Below are 21,155 nucleotides of genomic sequence, written 5' to 3' on the forward strand. Positions count from 1 at the left end.
GAGACTACATCTAACCAGCCTGGCTGTATGTATGTTTTCAAGGATGACCACTTAGTGCTTGATAACCAACCAAGAAACTCATTCCCAGGGAGACTGACTCTCCTGCTCTCAGCGTTCCCTCTTTGCTTGTAGTTTTCTGTCTAGGAGTGGGGCCCCGTGAGGTCCACCCTTGCACATAAGCTTGTCTATTGGAGTTATTTTTGTCCAGGTCTTGTTTAGATTTCCACATTGTTGAGCATCATGAGTAAAGCTTTTCTGCTATTCTAGAAGACACAATCTCATAGTAGATTTCTTAGTCCCCTGGCTCTTAAAATCCTCAAGCTTCTTTTTGTGCAATGTCCTTGAGCCTTAGGTGCAGGAGTTGTGCTATAGACATATTCATTAGGCATGTGCATCCTGTGTTTAGTTGGTATCTGTGGTTTGAACAGTTACAGTTACAAAGAGAAGGTTCTTTGATGAGAGGTGAGACAATACTTATCTGTGGGTTCAGGGTAAGTTTTAAGATGCATTTAGGAAATAGGGTCTAATAAAGTGGTGATAGTAGGCTCTCTATCTCTAAGATCCATGACCTCAATAGCCCTAGGTAGTTGTTCAGGTTTCCAGTACCAGGCATGATTTCCTTCCTATTGAGTGAACCTTAAGTCACTTAGAGAGCTGTTGGCTATACCAAGTGTATGTACCAGTAGTGCACCCTTAGGGATACTGACGTGGGAGTCCTTCTGTATGCTGCAATATATGTTGCTTTAATTAGTTGATAAATGAAGCTGCTTTGGAGTATGGCAGGGCAGAATATAATTAGGTGGGTGGGAAAGCCAAATTGAATACAGGGGGAAGAAGGCAGAGTCCAGAGAGATGCTGCAGCCGCTGGAGGAGTAAGATGCCACAGCATTACTGGTAAGCCACAGGCCACATGGTGATACACAGATTAATAGATGTAACACGAATGAGGGCCTGCTTGTTTGTTGGGGTTTCTGCCCCGCCCTTTACCCCACAACTGTTTAGCCCCAAAGAAAATCACACATAGGTCTCCATAAATTATAAGTTGATTGTCCCATTAGCTCTAGCCTCTCACTGGCTCTCACATCTTGATTAACCCATTTTTCTGATCTATGTTAGCCACGTGGCTCAGTACCTTTTTCAGAGGGGCAGCTCACATCCTGCTGCTTCGATGGTCTGCGCAGGAGGCAGGAGTGGGAGGAATCAACTTCCTCCTTCCCAGAATTCTCCTGTTCTCATTACATCATTTCTACTTCCTGTCTGGTTTTCCTGCCTATATTTCCTGCCTGGCCAATCAGCGTTTATTTAAAACATGATTGACAGAATACAGACAATTCTCCTGCAAATAGAAATAGGTTAATTTAAGTGTAAGGGCTAGCCAGCAATAACCTGAGCCATCAGCCAAACAATTATAATTAATATTATACCTTTGAGTGATTATTTTATAAGTATCTATGGGACCGGTGGGACAGAGAAAAGCCTCTGGCTACAGGACACCTTGTCATGCTGGTCATTGTGGTTCGTAGAGTCCCAGCTGGTTGCTTCCCTCCCTTGGAACCTTGGTTGCTTCCCTCCCTTGGAACCTTGTATGGCACCTTCCCGTGTTGTGAGTGTTAGTCCTCAGGGAGGAGGCTCTCAGATCAGATTTAATTTGGATCCTTCAAGTCCTCTGTCCAAAGTTCATGATGTCTTCACCTCTGGGAGGCAACCAAGCACAACAGCCTATAATATTTTGGGAAAATCTTGGACTCCCCTAACCAACAACTTGAAAGGGAGTTTCTGATGCCTGGTACTGGAGTTTCTGTTAGTCAGTGGCTCTCTTAGTGGTGAGCATTGTCTGCCCAAGTGAAATAACTTTACTGTGTGTGTATATACATACACATCTATATATTACATGTAATTTTAAGTAAATAAAAATAATTTTCCTTGCAGCTTTTCAAGCATCCTTCATGTTATTTTCCCCCTCCCTCTCCTTGCTCCCTGTATTGTCTGACCTCTTCCCCAGTTAAAGCCTTTCCTTTGTTTCCCATTTCCCTCCTTATATCATTTTGGACCCATTAGCAAGGAAATGAAGGCTTCTTGAATACAAGTGATAGTGCAATAGTCTAGTAGTAATGGTGGTTAAGGAATAACCAAAAGGTGAGTATCATATACACTGCGGATGACGTGATGATCCATGTCCCTGTGAGCTGGCATAAGATGCATTCTTCCTCCACTCAGCTATTGAACTTATCCATTGTACTTTTAATTTTATTGTAAGTTTTTGTATCTGTCTCTGTCTCTCTCTGTCTCTCTGACTCTCTGTCTCTCTCTCTGTCTCTCTCTCTCTCTGCTTCTCTCTGCCTGCCTCTCTTCCTCCTTTCTTCTTTTTCCTCCTCCACCTCTCCTTCTTTCTGTCAGGCTGGCTCTGAGCTTGATATGTTCCTTCCACCTCTGCCTCCCAAGTGTTGGGATTACAAGCCTGTGCCATCAGCCTGCCTATCTTTTCCCCTCCTTTGTTCAGACCTTTCTATTTGTTGAGGTTCCCTGTTTTTCACTTGTGTTACATATCTATGTTTGCCCCTTGAAGAGTTTTATCATGGCTGTTGTAAATTTTTTGTTAGATTATAAGTAAAGAAACGTCTCATTGTTGGCTTGTTTTACTTTTTCACTCAATTTGCTATTTTTTGTAGTTATTCTTTTAACTGGTGTTTTTTAAAAAAAATCTAGGTAGATTCTTACTATAAATTCTAACATTGCTCATTATTACTCAAGGTTATAGTTACTTTTCTATTGCCGTGAAGAGATGCCATGACCATGGTGATTTATAAAAGTAAGAGTTTATTGGTATCTACAGTTTCAGAGAGTGCACCCCGGACCAACTTGACAGGGAGCATGGCGGCAGGCAGGCAGGCGGGCAGGCGGGCAGGCGGGCAGGCGGGCAGGCGGGCAGGCAGGCATAGGACCAGAGCAGTAGCTGAGAGACTACATCTGATTCACAAATAAAGAGCAGAGAGAGAGGGAGAGGAAGAGGCAGAGAAAGAGAATCTGACTGAGATTATCATAAACTATTGACTTCAAACCTCCAATGATACATCTCTTCCAAGAAGACCACACCTCCTAACTTTCCCAAATTATTCTACCAACTGGGACAAACATGTGAGCATGGAGACAGGGGGCATTCAGACCACCACATCCAGGTATCCTTGAATGAGTTCACCTAACAGCAGCTTTCTCATCTTTAATATAGGAAAATGATAAGCCCTAGCTCATGGTGGTTGTGGGAGTTGAGTCATGCTAGTGAAATACTAAAACAGTGCTAGTAGTGTGTCAGCAGTATCGCTGTGCACAGTTGTTACACATTGTGAGCATCAAAGGCACGATCAGGAACAAAAGTGGTGGGAGAATGGATTCAGGACCTTTTAAAATAAAGGGTGAGTGTAATGGAATGTAAGAAGCTCCAACAGGTGAATGTGATGTTTAGTTAAGTCCACAAGCAAAGCCGAGTTCAGAGAAGACACAGACCTAGGGTAGTTCCTTGAAGAAACCCTTATCCATGACAGCAATGAGCAGTTGAACACTGCACAATGGCAATGACTGTTTAGGACTGGACTCTGTTTTGGCAGAAGTGTTTAGTTTATCCCAATAGAACAACAATTTAAAGATCCTTAAATGTCGATATCTTAAATTGTTATTTGATTATGTTTTGAGTCATTATATTATTGAAAAGCAACTTGATTTCACAGCATGAAGAAACTGGATTTTGTTTGATCTATATAGTTCCCAGTGTTCAAATCTAAAATCACCCAGACACAGACTACCAATTACACAAATCTGTGTCTGTGGCCGCCCTTTTTGGTGGACTCTAGGAAGGAATCTCAGCTGAGGCTTTGGTGTGTAGTATGAAATTACAACTCCTTTGGAGCGCTTACACTGAGATGCTGCTGTAAGGATTGACAGTATCTTTATTGCTCCTTTGTATTCCTCTTGGAAAACAGCCTTGTAATTACAGGATGAGAGCCAGGGGCAATAATATAATCCTATAATCCCAGTGTTCAATGGGCAGAGGCAGGTTGGCTGACCCTTGGGGCCAGCCAGGGATATGTAGAGGAATCCTATCTAAAAGCAAAACTAAGAAACCTTCTATCTGAAGTAATGATGTTAACATTTTTAACTGCTTTCTCTTTTTATCTTGAATTTATTTATTATTATTAGTTCTATGACTAGTTATACAATGTGTGGTGATTGTATTCATTTCTCTTCAATTTCTCCAAGTTCCACTCCCCCATTCCCCACCTTTCTTGTTTCTTGACTTACTGAACTAAGTACATAATTTAGAGTAATAGAATTTAAATTATTTTTAAAAATTATATATAGTGTGTGTGCAGATAGTAAAAAAGATGGAGAAATTGTAGCATTTCACTTAATCAAGCTTGAAAATATTTTCTTTTTTATTGAGCTCTATATTTTTCTCTACCCTCCTCCCTGCCTCTCTCCTCCCCTTCAGCCCTCTCCCAAGGTCCCCAGATTCCCAATTTACTCAGGAGATCTTGTCTTTTTCTGCTTCCCTTGTAGATTAGATCCATGTATGTCTCTCTTAGAGACCTCATTGTTGTCTAGGTTCTCTGGGATTGTGATTTGTAGGCTTGTTTTCTTTGCTTTATGTTTAAAAACCACTTATAAGTGAGTGTATATGATAATTGTTTTTCTGGGTCTGGGTTACCTCACTCAAAAATGATGTTTTCTAGCTCCAGCCATTTGCCTAAAAAAATTCAAGATGTCATTTTTTTTTCTGCTGTGTAGTACTCCATTGTGTAAATGTACCACATTCTCCTTATCCATTCTTCAGTTGAGAAACATTTAGGATGTTTCCAGGTTCTGACTATGACAAACAATGCTGCTATGAACATAGTTGAGCACATGTCCTTGTGGCACGATTGAGCATCTTTTGGAAATATACCCAAAAGTGTTATTGCTGGGTCTTGAGGAAGGTTGTTTCTTAATTTTCTGAGAAATTGCCACACTGACAGCCAAAGGGACTGTACCAGCTTACATTCCCACCAGTAATGCAGGAGTGTTCCCTTTTCCCTACAACGTCTCCAGCATAAGTTGTCATCAGTGTTTTTGATCTTGGCTAGTCTTACGGGTATAAGATGGAATCTCAAAGTTGTTTTGATTTGCATTTCTCTGATGACTAAGGATGTTGAGCATTTCCTTAAGTGTCTTTCAGCCATTTTATATTCCTCTGTTGAGAGTTCTCTGTTTAGGTCTGTACTCCATTTTTTTTATTGGATTATTTGTTCTTTTAATGACCATTTTCTTGAGTTCTTTGTATATTTTGGAGATCAGACCTCTGTCTGATGTGGGTTAGTGAAGATCTTTTCCCATACTGTAGGCTGTCATTTTGTCTTGTTCACCATGTCCTTTGATTTACAGAAGCTTTTCAGTTTCAGGAGGTCCCATTTATTAATTGTTTATCTCAGTGTCTGTGCTACTGGGGTTATATTTAGGAAGTGGTCTCCTGCGTTCAATGTACTTCCTACTTTCTCTTGTATAAGGTTCAGTGTAGCTGGCTTTATGTTGAGGTCTTTGGTCCATTTGGACTTGAGTTTTGTGCATGGTGATAGATATGGATCTATTTTCATTTTTTCTACATGTTGATATCCTATTATGCCAGCACCATTTGTTCAATATGCTTTCTTTTTTTCCATTTGATATTTTTTGCTTCTTTGTCAAAAATCAGGTGTTTTAAAGGTGTGTGGATTAATATCCGGGTCTTTGATTTGGTTCCATTGGTCTTCTTGTCTGTTTTTATGCCAATACCAGGCTGTTTTCGGTACTGTAGCTCTGTAGTAGAGTTTGAAGTCAGGGATTGTGATGCCTCTAGAAGTTCTTTTATTGTACAGGATTGTTTTGGCTATCCTGGATATTTTGCTATTCTATATGAAGTTGAGTACTGTTCTTTCTAAGTCTGTGAAGAATTTTGCTGGGATTTTTTAAGGTGTAAGTCACAAAACAGTCCCACACCAGTTTGGAATTATGATTAATAAGAGGGTTATTTATTTAAAGCGAAAACTTGCAGATCACCGTCCTAGACAACAGCCCTCTGTGCGACCAGGAAAGGAGTCTAGTAGCCAGAAGCAAGTCCGAAGCAAGAGAGAGAGAGCAGGGCTACCACTGCTCTTTAAAGCGAAAGAGGCCACACCCAAGTGGGCTGATATCTTAAAGGCTATTGACTGAAGGAGTGGAAGGAGCTCCCGCAGCAGGACTTTAATGGGCATTGCATTGAATCTGTAAATGGCTTTTGGTAAGATTGCCATTTTTACTATGTTAATTCTACCTACCCAAGAGCATGGCAGATCTTTCCACTTTCTGGTGTCTTCTTCAATTTTTTTCTTCAAAGATTTAAAGTTCTTGTCATACAAGTCTTCCACTTGTTTGGTTATAGTTACTCTTAGATACTTTGTGCTATTTCTGGCCATTGTGAAGGGTGATGTTTCTCTGATTTCTTTATTACCATTTTATCATCTGAGTACAGGAGGGCTACTGATTTTTTTGAGTTAGTCTTGTATCCTGCTACATTACTGGAGGTGTTTATGGGTTGTAGAAGTTCCTTGGTAGAATTTTTGGGATCACTTATGTAAACTATCATATCATCAGCAAATAGTGAGAGTTTGACTTCTTCTTTTCCAATTTGTATCCCCTTTATCTCCTTTTGGTGTCTTCTTGCTCTAGCTAGGACCTCAAGAACTATATTGAATAGATGTGGAGAGAGTGAAAAACCTTGTCCTGTTCCTGATTTCAGTGGGATCACTGTGAGTTTCTCTCCATTTAGTTTGATGTTGGTTGTTGGCTTGCTGTATTATTTTTTTTATTATGTTTAAGTATGTTCCTTGTATCCCTGCTCTCTCCAAGACCTTTATCATGAATGGATGTCGTATTTTGTCAAAAGGTGTTTCTGTGGCTAATGAGATGATCATGTGGTTTTTATTTTTCAGCTTGTTTATATGGTGGATTATGTTGACAGATTTTCGTATGTTGAACCATCCCTGCATCTCTGGGATGAAGCCGACTTGATCATGGTGGATGATGGTTCTGATGTATTCTTGGATTCGATTTGCCAGTATTTTTTTTAGTATTTTTGCATCAATGTTCATTGTTGTAATAGGAGCGGCAGACTGCATCCTCACCACCCAGCTAGTTTATACCCAAAATAACCACATGGAAATTGTATTAATTAAACACTGCCTGACCCATTATCTCTGGCTAACTCTCACATATTGATCTAACCCATTTCTAATAATCTGTATTGCCACTTGACGGTGGCTTACCGGCATGAGTCTAACCAGTGTCCATCTTGGAGAGGAGAGCCATGGCATCTGCCACACTGCCTTCTTCCTCTCAGCATTCTGTTCTGTCTACTCTGCCCACCTAATTTTCTGCCCTATCGAAAGGCCAAGGCAGTCTCTTTATTTAACCAATGAAAGTAACACATAGACAGAAGACCCTCCTACACCAGTTCATGAGTAAGATAGGTCTGTTGTTCTCTTTCTTAGTAATGTCTTTATGTGGTTTGGGTATCGGTAATCTGTATCCTCATAAAAAGAGTTTGGCAGTGTTCCTTCTGTTTCTATTATGTGGAACAACTTGAGGAGTATTGGTATTAGTTCTTCTTTGAGAATCTTTTAGAATTCTGAGCTGAAACCATCTGGTTCAGTCCTGCTCTTAGCTGCTTTATTTTGAATGAGAAAAATCTACTGCTGCCAAGAATTCCTTCCTAATCTTTACCTCAGTTTGAAATGGCGATCCTGCCTTCAGGAATCTCAGAATGAAACTGAAAATATTTTCATAATGTCAATTGAAGTGTGATAAACTGCATGTACAGGCACACTTTGATCCCTTTGACACGTTTATAATCCTGTGAGGTGACCATTTCTACCTGCCAACATTTCCTCATGCCTTGTGTAGTCTGTCGTTCTTGCCAGCTCCACTCCCAGGCAACCACTGACCTGCCCTCTGCCACTGTTAATAAAGGCAACGTTCTTCAAGTATAGTATCGAGTCCAGAGTAGGAAATAAGGCACTTTCAGATATTTCTGTGGGAATGTGAAATGAGTACAATTTTTTATTGGGAGGGCACTTCAGTAATGTAAAATAAAAAAGAATCTGAAGTGCATAACCTTTGAGTTAGAATTCTACTTCCTCTGAAAGGAAACAAATGTTCATGTGAACAAGGATTTAACTGCAAGAATGCTCATCATTATGTTTATAGTTGCCAGACAGAATCATTGGCACAGTGCCCAGAACCACACCCCTTAGAATTGAAGTTAGGAGCAGTGAGGAAGTGGAAGAAAATGTGTGGACATGTGTGTATAGTCCTCAGCCTGAACAATCGGAATGTGCATCTGGAGTATAGGCTCTTCATAAAGAATATGGTAGGAGTCGGAAGGACTTCCTGTGTCGTCTGAAAATGTTCAGACACTTGTAGTGTCAGTGATGGTAAGCCAGTGCATGATCAAAGCAAGAGAATCATCTAGACTGTGAAGCCCTGGACCCTTCATCTCCACAAATATACCAACTTGCAAGAGTACATACATGGGCATGTTCCGTTGATGAAAAATCTGGAACTAGCAAAGAGGCTCCTGAACCCCAGGCAAGCATGAAAACAGCCATGTGACACTACTTATACCAAAAGTGTTAGGGCAAAATTAAATATCTTTGTGCTATATTCCTAGCCTGTGGCATTGTTCTTAGAACTGAGGCAACACTCATACCAGATCCAAGATTCTTCCTAAGAAGGGAAAAAGACGATCATGTGTCATTACTTCAGCTCTTCTGAGGTACATTTAGATGGTTGATGTTTAGCCTGTCTGAGAATGCTAGTGGATGTGGCATACTCAGCCACCCAGGGCCATTGAGAAGAGAGAACGGTAAAGGTTGTAATAGCCACTTTTCCTAACCTAACCCAGAACTAACAGCTGAAAAGCTTTCATGTCTGGAGAGATGACGGTGGTTTAAAGTATTTAATACTCTTATGGAAGACCTGAGTTAGGTTCCCAGTACCCACATCAGGTGGCTCACAACTGCCTGTAACTGAAGTTCTAGGGATCCAACACCCTCTCTGGTCTCCTTACAAATATATAAGTATAATTTAAAATAAAAGTAAAAAGAATTTATGATTCAAGATGGCAGCAGCGATACCTGCGGGACCTTTCAGCAGCTCTAGGGAGTCTGTTGTGCTGCCGCCTGAGGTCATGTTGGTGTCGTGGTCCATCCTGCTGCTGGAGGTCATTTTGGAATCCATGTTCCATGGTGTCACTGGGACCGTGTTGAGGTTTGTCTCTGAAAATGATATTTGAACTGAAGCTGTCTTCATTTTGTCTTCTTTGCCTCAGTGTTTGGGGGTGTTTTCTCTTTTAAATAAGGTACAAGATCTTGAGCTTCAGGGTGAAGACGGTGCTCATTCCCAGTCCTCCCATTAATGGGCAGTTTCTCATTCCATTTTCACTGTAGCAAAGGAAGCCATTGACTTAATAATGCTATAAAGTGTTTCTGTTTTCATTAGTTTAAGTATATTAACACCGTGCCTTTATTTTATTCATAGCTCCAAAAGGAATTCTTCATCTTTCTCCTGATGTTTATCAAGAGATGGAAGCCAGCCGCCACAGAGTGACCTCTGGCACGACTCTAGGCTACCTGTCACCCAAAGATATGAACCAACCTTCAAGTTCTTTCTTCAGCATGTCTCCCTCATCGGCTAGTTCAGCCACAGTTGCCAGGGAACTCCTTATGAGTGGAACATCTCCAACAGCTGAAGCCATAGGTTTAAAAGGAAGTTCTCCTACTCCCCCTTGTTCTCCAGTACAGCCTTCAAAACAACTGGAATATTTAGCAAGGATTCAAGGCTTTCAGGTATGATTGAAAAGAAAAAAACAAGAGAAAGTAAAGCAACCCATTAGCCCCAATCCTTCATCTCTGTCCATCAGAAGGCTCATTTTTGCCTGCTAATGTGGCTTCCATGTCACTTGCATTGTAAATTATGTAGGAACACAGAAAACAGAAGAAAGAGAGCCACAGCACATACCTTGCTTTCTCTCACTTCTGTCCAGTAATTCTCTTGCTGCCTGACTCTCTTCCATATTCATATTCACATTTATACTCTCATTCACTGTCTCCCTCTCCCTCACTTCCTTTCTTCCTTCTGTCCCTCTCCTCTTCTCCTCTCCCTCCATCCCTCCATCCCAGCCTTCCTCATCTATCCTGTCTTCCAGTTGAAAAGCTGCAGTTCCATCCAGTCGACTGGCAGTTAGATTTCAGCACATAACTTTCAAGGCACCTACCAGCCACCACACATGAGCTTCCCTTCCGATGGTTATCACTTCTTTCAAAAGCTCTCATAAATATAAAGGAGTGTTGGTTTTGTAGGGTATTCTCCACAAAAAGAGACACAGAATAAATAAGAGGAGAAGCTTCGTTCCAAATCCATGCACACAGTTGAGCTGTGTGCTGGCTGAGCTCACCACATACAGCTGTGGTGCTTCTGCACCTCCTGGCTCGGCACAGGACCCAGGACAGCAGACGCTCGGTGTTATACCTCAGACAGCTAGACGGCATTGTTTGCTGTGTCTGTCTTCTTAGTTTGTTTCCCACAAACAAAGTTCTGCCTTGAGACATGGGGTATTGGTGTTTTACATCATTTCCCCTCTTTTTACAATTATGGTTGAGTTTTCTGCTGATGATTTGAATTAAAGGCAGTTTTAAATTTGCCATCCTACAGTAAGTGATAATGCAGGTACATTTTTAAGGTTCAGCATCCTTGAAGCATATTACCTTAGGATTCATTAAATGTGGGACTGACCGTCTTGGAATGCTGTTGTTTGAGGTATAATAATGACTCTCGGCTGTACTGGATCATGTGCTGATTTGGGAATGAAGCTTCTCCTCTATTCTTTGTTCCCCTTTGTGGGAAAAATGCCCCAGAAAACCAACACTCCTTTATGAGAGCTTTTAAAAGAATTGTTACTGTGGAAGGGAAGCTCGTGTGCTGGCTGGTAGTTGCCTTGAAGTTGTGCACTGAAATCCAGCTGCCAGCCTGCTGGATGGAGCTGCAGCTCGCCTCCATGTGAGAAGCTACGACTGACTCCCTACCTTTCACTGTTTTCCACCTCCATCTAATCTTCCCCTCAAGACCAAAACCTGTACTTTCTTGTAGAAATGTTCTAGAAGATCTGTATTGTGCAGAACGATCATGTGCTATGAACGTCTCACGGGGTCGTTATACAGTGAGAAAGAAGATCATGTGTTGGGAGTATTTCGCATGTTTGGTTTGGTTTTCTTACTTCACAGATCCCTTCTGAGTCCTTAAACTCTATCGCCAGGTAGTTGCTAGTGTTTTTAAATCAGATTATTAATATGAGGTTGAAGAAGATGTTACCAATGATTGACTCTGTCATCTGAAATTTAAATGCTGAATTTCGAGTTAGAATTTTAGAATTTGTTGTTTACCTTAAGAATTACAATAAATCGCTGTTTAAACAAAAGACTTTGATTCATATAGTTAAAGTAATAGAATGATATTAGTTCTACCAATAATTTACCTAAGATAATTTAAAATAAACTGTGCTGCAAAGAATCTCATTTATAAATGTAGTCCTTGAGAGATGTCTGCGAGTGACACTCCACTTCTGTACACACAGCACAAGTTTCATTCAGCACTGGGGTGAGTTTTCCTTCGTTCAATAACAACAGATATAATTTTGCTGCCAGAAGAACTGAAGTTTTTTTAAGTTCTTTCTGCATTAGTTCTTGGCAATGATAATGGCTATAATTTTATCCTATCTTCACTGTAGCCAACATGCAGTCTGCTACCCCCGTGGCTGGGCTGGATGTTTAGGCCGCTCTTAAAAGCTTGTGCTGAGGTAATATGCTCTTATTTATGGGCAGGTTAAACATTTGCAGATCTGTGTACCATGGTTTTTACATATTGACGACTCTAAGCACATGTCTAACTATCACTGTGCTTCTTCGCTGGGATGGGCTGGTGCTGATGGAAAGTGTGCTGCCGGTGGTCACAGGCCACAGCCGCAGCCAGCAGCCGCTCTGGGAGGGGACTCCAGGCTGTCACATGTATTTCCATCACACCACTGTAGAAGGTTCTTTGTGGTTAAGAGTATTAAAGCATATTTCTTTTCTGGGTCATTTTCTCAGGTAGAAAATCATACAGAATTTTTGTTTCTTACATGATCTAATTAGACTGTGGCTAGAAATTTTAAGACCAGCTTATTAGAGATTGTATGTCTTTCTGATACCTTTATTTCTGGAATTTGAAAAACAATAAATGATTTTGTTTGTTTCTAGGTCAGTAACATTTCATTTCATTTCACACTGAACAGTTGTCATTCTGTAAGAATGTTGCGCAGATTCTTCTTGGGCTTTCCTTTGTCCATTGCAAATTGACTGAAGACTAATGAAGTTACTCTATGTGTTAGTTATATTGTGTTGCCAGGTAAAAATACTTGAGTCTTAAAAAAGTTGCTTTAATTTAATTTTATTTTCACTTCCCAGTCTTTAACTGAAATTTGCAGATGACGGAAGGCTGGTTTGCCAAGGCAAATGCAGGTGTCATGAGCACACCCTTCTGTCTGACCCACTAAAGTAACAGAATCATTACACAGTGCACACTCACAACAAACTGATGCCCCAGAGCCAAGTGAGACTGACACGCACGTTCCTACTCACCCCTTTGTTCTCAGTAACTCCCACCCAAGAGTTTACATTTTATTCCGGGTGTGTGCACCAGAGGGGTCAGATCCTCTGGAGCTGGGTCACAGGTGGGTGCTGGGAACTGGACTCAAGTCCTTTACAAGAGCAATGTGCTCTCAGCTGCTGAGCCATCTTTCTAGCTCCTACCACCAAAATATTTTTAGTATCTTAGAAATATGTCTTTTGAACCTTTTCATAAATGAGTATTTTTCTCTGAAGTTTTATTGAGTATATTTTAATTATCTTTTTAAAACTCTGAGCATTCGTTCTGATATATCATTTTTAGAAAAATATGTCACTGGTTTGTGAACCCCAGATGTTGTCTAACATAATTAGTGTGCATCTATAACTCTGCACATTTGAGAAAAAAGTCAACAGTATAAGTAAGTCCTAGTGTTGCTGTGTTTCTTGTAAACCTTGCTAGTCTTTAGTTCCAGTGCCACACGGCTTCAGAGTTACTCAGTATTGTAAGGAAACCATGACAGAGATGACTGGAACACTTTGACCTTCCTTTCTGGACTCACATTACTAGTAAATAATAGAATGATCAATTTCTTGTTTAAAGGAGACATTAAGAAAATTTAATTTGAAATGAAAATGAATAATTTTTGTAGATTTTTTTCTTAGATGCATTTAATTGCAGTTTGTTCTTCTCTGAAATTGGATCAATAGTCACTGAATGGTATAATTTGTGATTCCTTTAAGATAAAATATATTATTTTATTCCTCATATTAGTGATATAAGAAAGCACTTAATTGGTATTTCAGTTAAACTATTTTAGTTTATTTTTCAAAATGTGAGTTTTAGATAGTGATGTCATCCCTAGCAAAAGGAGAATATGGACTCAAAGAGGGAACTTCTTCTTCAGATAAAACTTACACTAATACATTTCATCCGCCTTCTCTTGAGAAGTTAGCTGCTCTGAGTTCACTGTGGTGGTCCAGGCTTTTCAGTGTTTACTTGTGTTTGGTGTGATGTTAATGCAGATCGCACTGTGGTGGGAACACGGACAGGTGGAAGAGGCTAGGCTCTTTCTTCCCTTGTCGTCTCCACACTGGATGTTTATATATTGAGTGGCTGTTTACAGTGGGGTACTCTTGGTGGTGGTGGTGGAGGTGTTTGTTTTTTTAAAATGGGGTACGTGTTTCTAAATGGACAATAAAGGACACTTTTGCAACTAGAATATGGAGAAAGAAGCCATTCCTCTACACTCCACATAGCATTGTACCCGTCATTTTACATCCCCCATTTCACATTCTCCTTGCAACATGACCTCTACTGTGTTACATCTGAGCTCAGACTCTCATCTAAGCTATGATGCAGATCACAGTATAGAGCAGCAAGAAGGACACACATGTGGTTTCGCTCTGGGCTTAGCATGTGCTGCTGTGGTTTCCAGTTATGCTTGAAAGCACCTCTTGGGTTTAACATCAGCTACTTTTCAAAGACTTGAAAAATTAAGTTTGTATTTAGTCTTCCTGCAGTGATCTTGAAACTCAAGGGTATTCTTTAGGCAACTCAAGTTAATGCAATTTGACTTACTGTGTTAGATATTGTTACACTTTACACTGGCTAGACCCCCTGAAGTTTGCAAACTACACATCATATGACTATTATAAAAAGGGGTTATAGAACACTTCCATTGCAGAATCCCAAATCACCTCACTTTACTGAAAGGTAAAAGACTGTAAAGAAAAATTCTATGTTTGAAGAAAGAAATACTGGTATATATAAGAAAACATACTTTGATGAGAACAGGTAGACAGGTAAGAAACAAGGTCTTGAGTAAAGAGTCCATAGTTTTCCACTGCACTGTTCAAAACTGACCCTATTCTAAATAGTTGTAATATATACATTAAACAGTACCATTTGTATAAACTTTGAGAGTAAAGGATGACATGCTACATTTTCCCACATAAAAACATAAACCTAGTGTTTTAGAACTCTAAAGGTAAAAACGCTCATCTTGAGCCTTTCTGCAACAGCATGGACATAGTAATTTCAAAAGAAATCTAGTCTGCAAGTAAGGTAGAGTCTCTCCATTACAGGAACTTCCTCAGTATCCACCTGAAACAAGTGACCAGTGCAGGAGAAAAAAAATCTGTAATCTTGTGTCCTTCCTAAGTCAGATAGTCTGTGACCTGTTTTGTTTGTCAGAAGATATTTCAACTCAACATGAAGACTTTTCTATTTGGAATTCTTTGAAGATAAAATATCTGAAAGAAAATTTGTTTTTTTATTTTAACGTGGATTATATTTCTTTTTAGTAGAACGATTGGCGATGCTGTGGATTTTTTTTCTACCCCTGACATATTTTTTTACCCATTGTAGGGCTGACAGTCGGTCATGTTGAATGATCCCAGTGTTGCCCTTTTTTCCAACATTCAGTGCTGTCTATAAAGATACCTAAATTTCCATATAGGTTATTTTCTCCTTACACCAGGAAACTCTTTAATTTTGTTGCATCGATTGACTGGCTGGTTGGTTGGCTGCCTGGTTGGTTGGTTGGTTGGCTGGCTGGTTAGTTGGTTGATTGACTGGTTAGTTGGATGGTTGATTGGTTGACTGGTTGGTTGGTTGACTGGTTGGTTGGTTGGTTGTTGAGGGTGGGGTTTATGTGTGTATGGTTGTGTGTGCATGTGGAGGTTGGAAGAGTCTCCATCCTCTCCTTCCAGAATGGGAATTCCAGGGACTGAATTCAGGTCATCAAGCTTGACTGAAGGTGGCTTTACCATCTCACCAGCCTCCACAAAAGAAAGGAAACACTCTGAAATAATGAATACAAATGATTGTTCAAACTCAAAAAACCCCTCAAACACATGGGGGTATGACCCTATTTAAGAGACACAAGGGAAGGAAACTGTTATTTATGGACTGGCTTGTAGTATACATTGATATAGACATTATGTACATTATTATGTCAAAAGTACCTGACACATTTGTGCTTGCAAATCTTTTGCTGCTCAATATTTTTTTTTAATTGCAAGGCATAATAGTTGTATGGTGTTTGAAGACCGGCCCCTGTAGTAGGGCTAGTGTGTGGTGCTAGCCTGTAGTCTATGAATACGAGTTTGTTTTAACCAGAAGCCAATAATGAATAGCTTTATTTCTGGCCTTAACTTTGTACCACTGGTCTGAGCCATCTAAAAAATTTGACTGTTTTGAGCTGAAAGGAAATTTGGGTTTTGTTCTAAAATAAGTGGTAGTGCACACCTTTGATCCCAACACTCTGGAGGCAGAGGCAGGAGGATCTCTGCGAGTTTGAGGCCAGTCTGGTCTACAGAGTGAGTTCCAGGACAGCCAAGGCTACACAGAGAGACCCTGTCTCAAGCAAAACAAAACAAAAATTACATATATTTAAGGATATAGAGATTAAATATAATAAGTTACTATCCTAATTGTGCTTATGTTTTAAATCTTGGCATATTTTAAGTTCTAGAAATTCTACCACCTTGATATGGCCATGGCCACATCAGCAAAAGATTTAGGAATGACCTATTGGGTAAAGATACTTGCCACCAAGACTGACAGCCTGAGATCAATCTTGAGGACCCACAGGGTGGAAGGAGACAGCCAACTCCTGCATCTTGTCCTCATCCTCCACATACCTTGTCATGATGGCACAGGCATCCACCCCATACACAAATGGTAAATAAATAATATAACAAAAATACTTAACTATCAGAAAAGCATAACTATGTATGCTACTGTCCTATTTAAATATAAGCAAAATCTTGAACCAATTTTATTGATTGGAATATTTTGGAAAACAAAAACTCCTGGAAAATGTTACTAAGCTCACAGTTTGAACTTTCACTGTGAGTAAAGAGGTAGTAGATAATATTGACAGACTTGTCCCTTCCTTTAGTTTGTATGTGAAGAACCAGATGGATACAAGCTTAATCAGACTATAAAATTTTATCTCACTGTATGCTGGAAATTGGTGGAGCAAAAGACACTTGTTTAGACACTGAGCAAATAAAGCATTGAGTACAGAAGTGATGGTTAAAGTGGGGACTGATGGGTAAGTCAGACCAATACAGAAAACCAAGAACCGCTGTCACAGAGAAGCAGCTTCAGGCAGAAGAGGCAAAGTACTGAAGACATAAGTGGACTTTGTGGACATTTGTGGGCTTGGCTAGTGGGGAACCTGAAATGGCGTGTATGTTTCATTGGGAGTTCACTATAGGCAGACTTTGAGTACAAATATGATTGATGTGCAGAAAGATCATTCTATATACATAGTAAGCGAAGGCAAACAGGCAAAAAGACCCGTTGAGGTCTTTTTATACAAATGTAAGAAAAATGGCAAAGTTTGAATTATAATAGAGCCAGCAAGCATAACAGAATGAGGTTATAATACAGTCGTCTCAGATGTAACTGAGACCACTCAGCAGTCTTGTGTCGACTTCAAAGCAAGAGTTACATGTGTTGTTAGCATTTAAGTGTGACCATTTGATGGTATTATGAGTGGGAAGTGCGGCAGGCAAGGTTTTTCCTTCACTGTGGATAAGATGGAAAAGCTCAGCGGAAGTGGGAGTCTAATTTTTATACCTATGAAACTTTTGCTGCCTGTGGGATGTTAAGTGGAGTTGTCCACCTCGATGGGTGGTAGCAGATGGAACACACAGATCTGAGTCATCGCTATATAGATGGGACTGGGTCTGTGGACACAAATAGAGTAGCTATGGAGAGTGGCCAAGTCCTGATGGATTGCTCTAACATGCAAGAGATCCATTTGGTCATTGCTGTAACTGGTACATTTTGAGCCCCTACCACCAGGCCAGACCAGACCAACCAGCAGAGCATGTGACACTGAGCATATGGCACAAACACAGCAGTCAGAGAACAGGAGTCTGGAGCATGCAGAGAGGAAGGAAATCGCTTAGGCATGTCTGCAGGGTCAGCATTGTGGCCGCGATGCATCATTCGGAACTGTGGCAGGTGTAATACTGACACTGGGCTCCGGTTGTGATCACCTTAGCTGTACTTTTTAATGTTTTCATCAATACTGTTGAGAAATAGTTTACAGACAGTAAAATGTATTCATTTTAGTTGTAGAGTCTGCCTCCCTTCTAAAATGTCTCCGACCATAACTGCAGCTCTCACGACTGTGAAGTGTGTGCTTGTGCCTCATTGCCTCCCCAGCTCTGGACAACTGTGGGATCCTTTGTGGCACTGAGGGTGTCTGCTTTTGTATGGATGGATTCAAGCTTTTGTTCTTGAGATTCATCTTTGTCTTGTGAGTTGATACTTTGTTCCTGTTTGTTGCTAACACTAGCCCATTGTATACCAAAAACCATCTCTCAGTTTACATAGCCTATTGGATGGCTGTATACCGAAAACTGTCTCTCAGTTTACATAGCCCATTGGATGGCTGTATACCAAAAACTGTCTCTCAGTTTACATGTTGATGGACATTTGGGTTGTTACAAGTTTGGCACTATTATGAATAATATATTTCTGAACATTTATATGCAAAAGTTTATCCAATTTCTGTTTCCCCTTGGGAAAACAGCGTCGAGTGAAATTGCTGGCTCATACGGTCAGTGTACATGTACTTTTTATTCAGTGTTGTGTCCCGTACCAGTGTGAGGGCTCCTGCTCCTACGTTTAGTCTCTCTAACCCTACTTATTTTATTGGGTGTGGTGATGTGCCTCTGACGTCCTAGCTGTAGGCCACTGTCACTTAACCAAGTCTTTTTTAAAAAGTATATTCTCCAAGAGTTTCACAGTATATAGAGTGAAGTGTGATCATACCCACTGCCCCTGGGTCCTCACGCACATCCTCTTACCAACCTCATGTCCTCTTTTTTCTCTTTTTAAGTATAACCCTAAATTATATTACACACACACACATACACATACTAAGTCCCCTTAGTGTGCTGATAGATGTATGGGTTAGAGTCATCCGCTGGAGCATAGGGAATGGCCCAGTGGCCACACCCCCAGTGGTTCACTGGCCATGTATGAAGTGCCTGCAGTCACTGTTTCAAATTGTGTTAAACTGCAATTTTCTTTTCTTTTTTTTCTGTTTTTTTTTTGTTGTTGTTGTGTTGTTTTGTTTTGTCGCTGTTGTTTTGTTTTGAGACAGGGTTTCTCTGTGTAGCCCTGACTGTCCTGGAGCTTGCTCCATAGACCAGGCTGACCTGGAGCTCAGAGATTTCCCTGCCTCTGACCCATCTTTTTATAATGTGATTTTTTGAAAAGGTTTTATGTTTTGTTGAAATAAAATCTTTCAGTATACCCCCTCCCCCAGCAATGGATTTTGCCTATTTGGTCTTATCTAAAAAACCCTTGGTTACCTAAAGTCTCAAAGCCTTTTTATTTTTAAAGCTATATGTGCCTGTGTGGGTTCCTCCCCAGTTAGCAGAGAGGTTGGTATGTAGCCTCAGAGTGTTCCCTGGGGAAGTGTATCAGTAGTATCTCCTCCCTGCTCTTGCCTGTTCCTGAATGTCTTTACATTTGAGAACTGAACTCTGGATCATTTTTTGTAGATGAGTCTTTGCCTTTTGGTCTACTAGCCTGTTATGCCTCTTGGACTGAGCTATAAACTATCTTCCCCATGCTAATACCCTGGGTGACTCCCAGTTCTTTTCATTCAGGATCTGTGGCTTTCCCCTGTGGTCCCTCTATGCTGTGTGGTACAGTTGTAAGCCAGTAGTTGGGACGATTTATGCCCAGAAAATTTGGAAGTCTACTCTTTTTTGCCTCTCCTGGTGTTCAGGATTTATGCCCTAAATTTCAAGTCAGTTGGCTAGCACCAGGCCCACTGATAGTTGAAGATAGTAAACCTTCACATAGGTTTCTGTCATTTGACCTGTGCGGATTGGAGACCCACCACCTCAGCCAGTGTTCATTATCTTCTGTGTACTTTTCCATTGCGCTCTCCCAGCCGGCAGTGGGAATTTGGGTAGTTTGTATTCCAAGTAGAGTCTGCGTCATTTGTACAGCTCTGTTGCATCTAGAATTTCTCCCTTAAATATCTAGCTCTTCTGCCAGCCCTGAATCCCTTCAGCCTCTTCCAGCTGCCAACACTTCAATTTTACATCTGTAGACTATGGGAAATAGACCGGCCTCAGCCACCAACACCACAAAGTATAGGCATAAAATTATACTTTTTCCTATGTGAGAGTTTTGGCCTTTCAGAATGAAACTCTAACTTGATTATTTTTGAATTTGATCATATTCCAGCCTTCACATATTTTTTAAATCTGGGTCTTACATTGATACCTGCAGGAGACTTAATGAATTCATCCTTCCACTACCAAAAGTTAGAATTCTAACAGTACTATTTTTAATTCCATTGAATCAACCTTTTAATTACTAACTTGTAATTTTGGCATTTACCAACAGGAATAAAGCAAAATGTGGAAAAATCTATGCATACAAAGATGACCAATATCTAATCTATTAACAATGCTTTCAACAAAAGAAAAGTATTCTCCCAAGATTTGGAGACCTGACATCAGCTCTTGGTAGCAGGGATGGCTATTTCTAGAAGTTCTCAGAATATTCTACTCTAGACCTCCTCTGGCTCCGGTGGCTGCAGGTCCAAGCTCCTCGCTACGTAAATTCACCATTTATGAGTCCTTCTCACAGCCTTCTCCATGTCTGTATCCACACCATCTGCCTTCTCTATGTCTCTGTATCTGTACCATCTTCTTTGTTCTTTTAAGGTTGACCCCAAACTCAAGATGATCTCACTTTGAAATAATTAGCTTAGTTGCACTTGGCAGAGATCTTCATTTCATTCAGAAGCACAAGAGCCAAGTTCCTGCTTATCTTTGGGAGTGTCTATTCATATAGCTGTGTGGGTACCTCTTGTCTTCTGAAGTGTGAATATTTATCTCTTTTGGCACATTTTGGGGATTCTATTCTATCTGTGTTTTCTTCCAATACTTCATCTTTTCTTTACTCTCTTCTGGAATTTTACTTACATGCCGCATCTCAGCTATTGCTCTGAGGTTCCTGAGACTGTTTTTTTTTTTCCCATTCTAGACTAGGTGGTAATCATTTCTGGCAATAAAGAAGTTTACTATTTATCCTCTGGGGTTTTGTTTGGTTTTGAACTTTGGATGGTGTGCTCTTTTGGAATTTCCACATGCATCTTTTTCATAGTTTCTGCTTCTCTGTAGAGACTTTCTATCCAGTCATTCTTGACAGGAGTATTTCCTTTTACATCCTTGAGTGTGGTCAGTATGAGTTCATTTCTAGTCTTTGGAGTCTGAGTGACATCCTTCTGTCAGGAATGGTGTATTTTAGAGACTGCTTACATTATTCGGAATAGTTGTCTGTTCTGGCTGGATTCACACGCCAGACTTTGTATTTCTTCTCAGAACAGACTTTGTTTTCCGAAACAGTAGAACAGTCTCTCCTGGTTCTTTTTTTTTTTATTGAGAAAAGGAAAAAAAAAA

The 21,155-nt window shown here is 40.3% G+C and overlaps 1 protein-coding gene across 1 annotated transcript in view; it reads left to right on the top strand.

The window, feature by feature from the left end:
* Stau2 (staufen double-stranded RNA binding protein 2) overlaps positions 1-21,155 on the top strand; it is a 300,509-nt gene that overhangs the window by 167,155 nt on the left and 112,199 nt on the right. Inside the window, exon 11 of the mRNA XM_026786800.1 lies at positions 9,580-9,887. Within this exon, the coding sequence (XP_026642601.1) occupies positions 9,580-9,887 (308 nt within the window). The remainder of the gene's footprint in view (positions 1-9,579; positions 9,888-21,155) is intronic.

The sequence above is a fragment of the Microtus ochrogaster genome, linkage group LG5, assembly GCF_000317375.1.
Source record: "Microtus ochrogaster isolate Prairie Vole_2 linkage group LG5, MicOch1.0, whole genome shotgun sequence".
Taxonomy (NCBI): Eukaryota; Metazoa; Chordata; class Mammalia; order Rodentia; family Cricetidae; genus Microtus; species Microtus ochrogaster.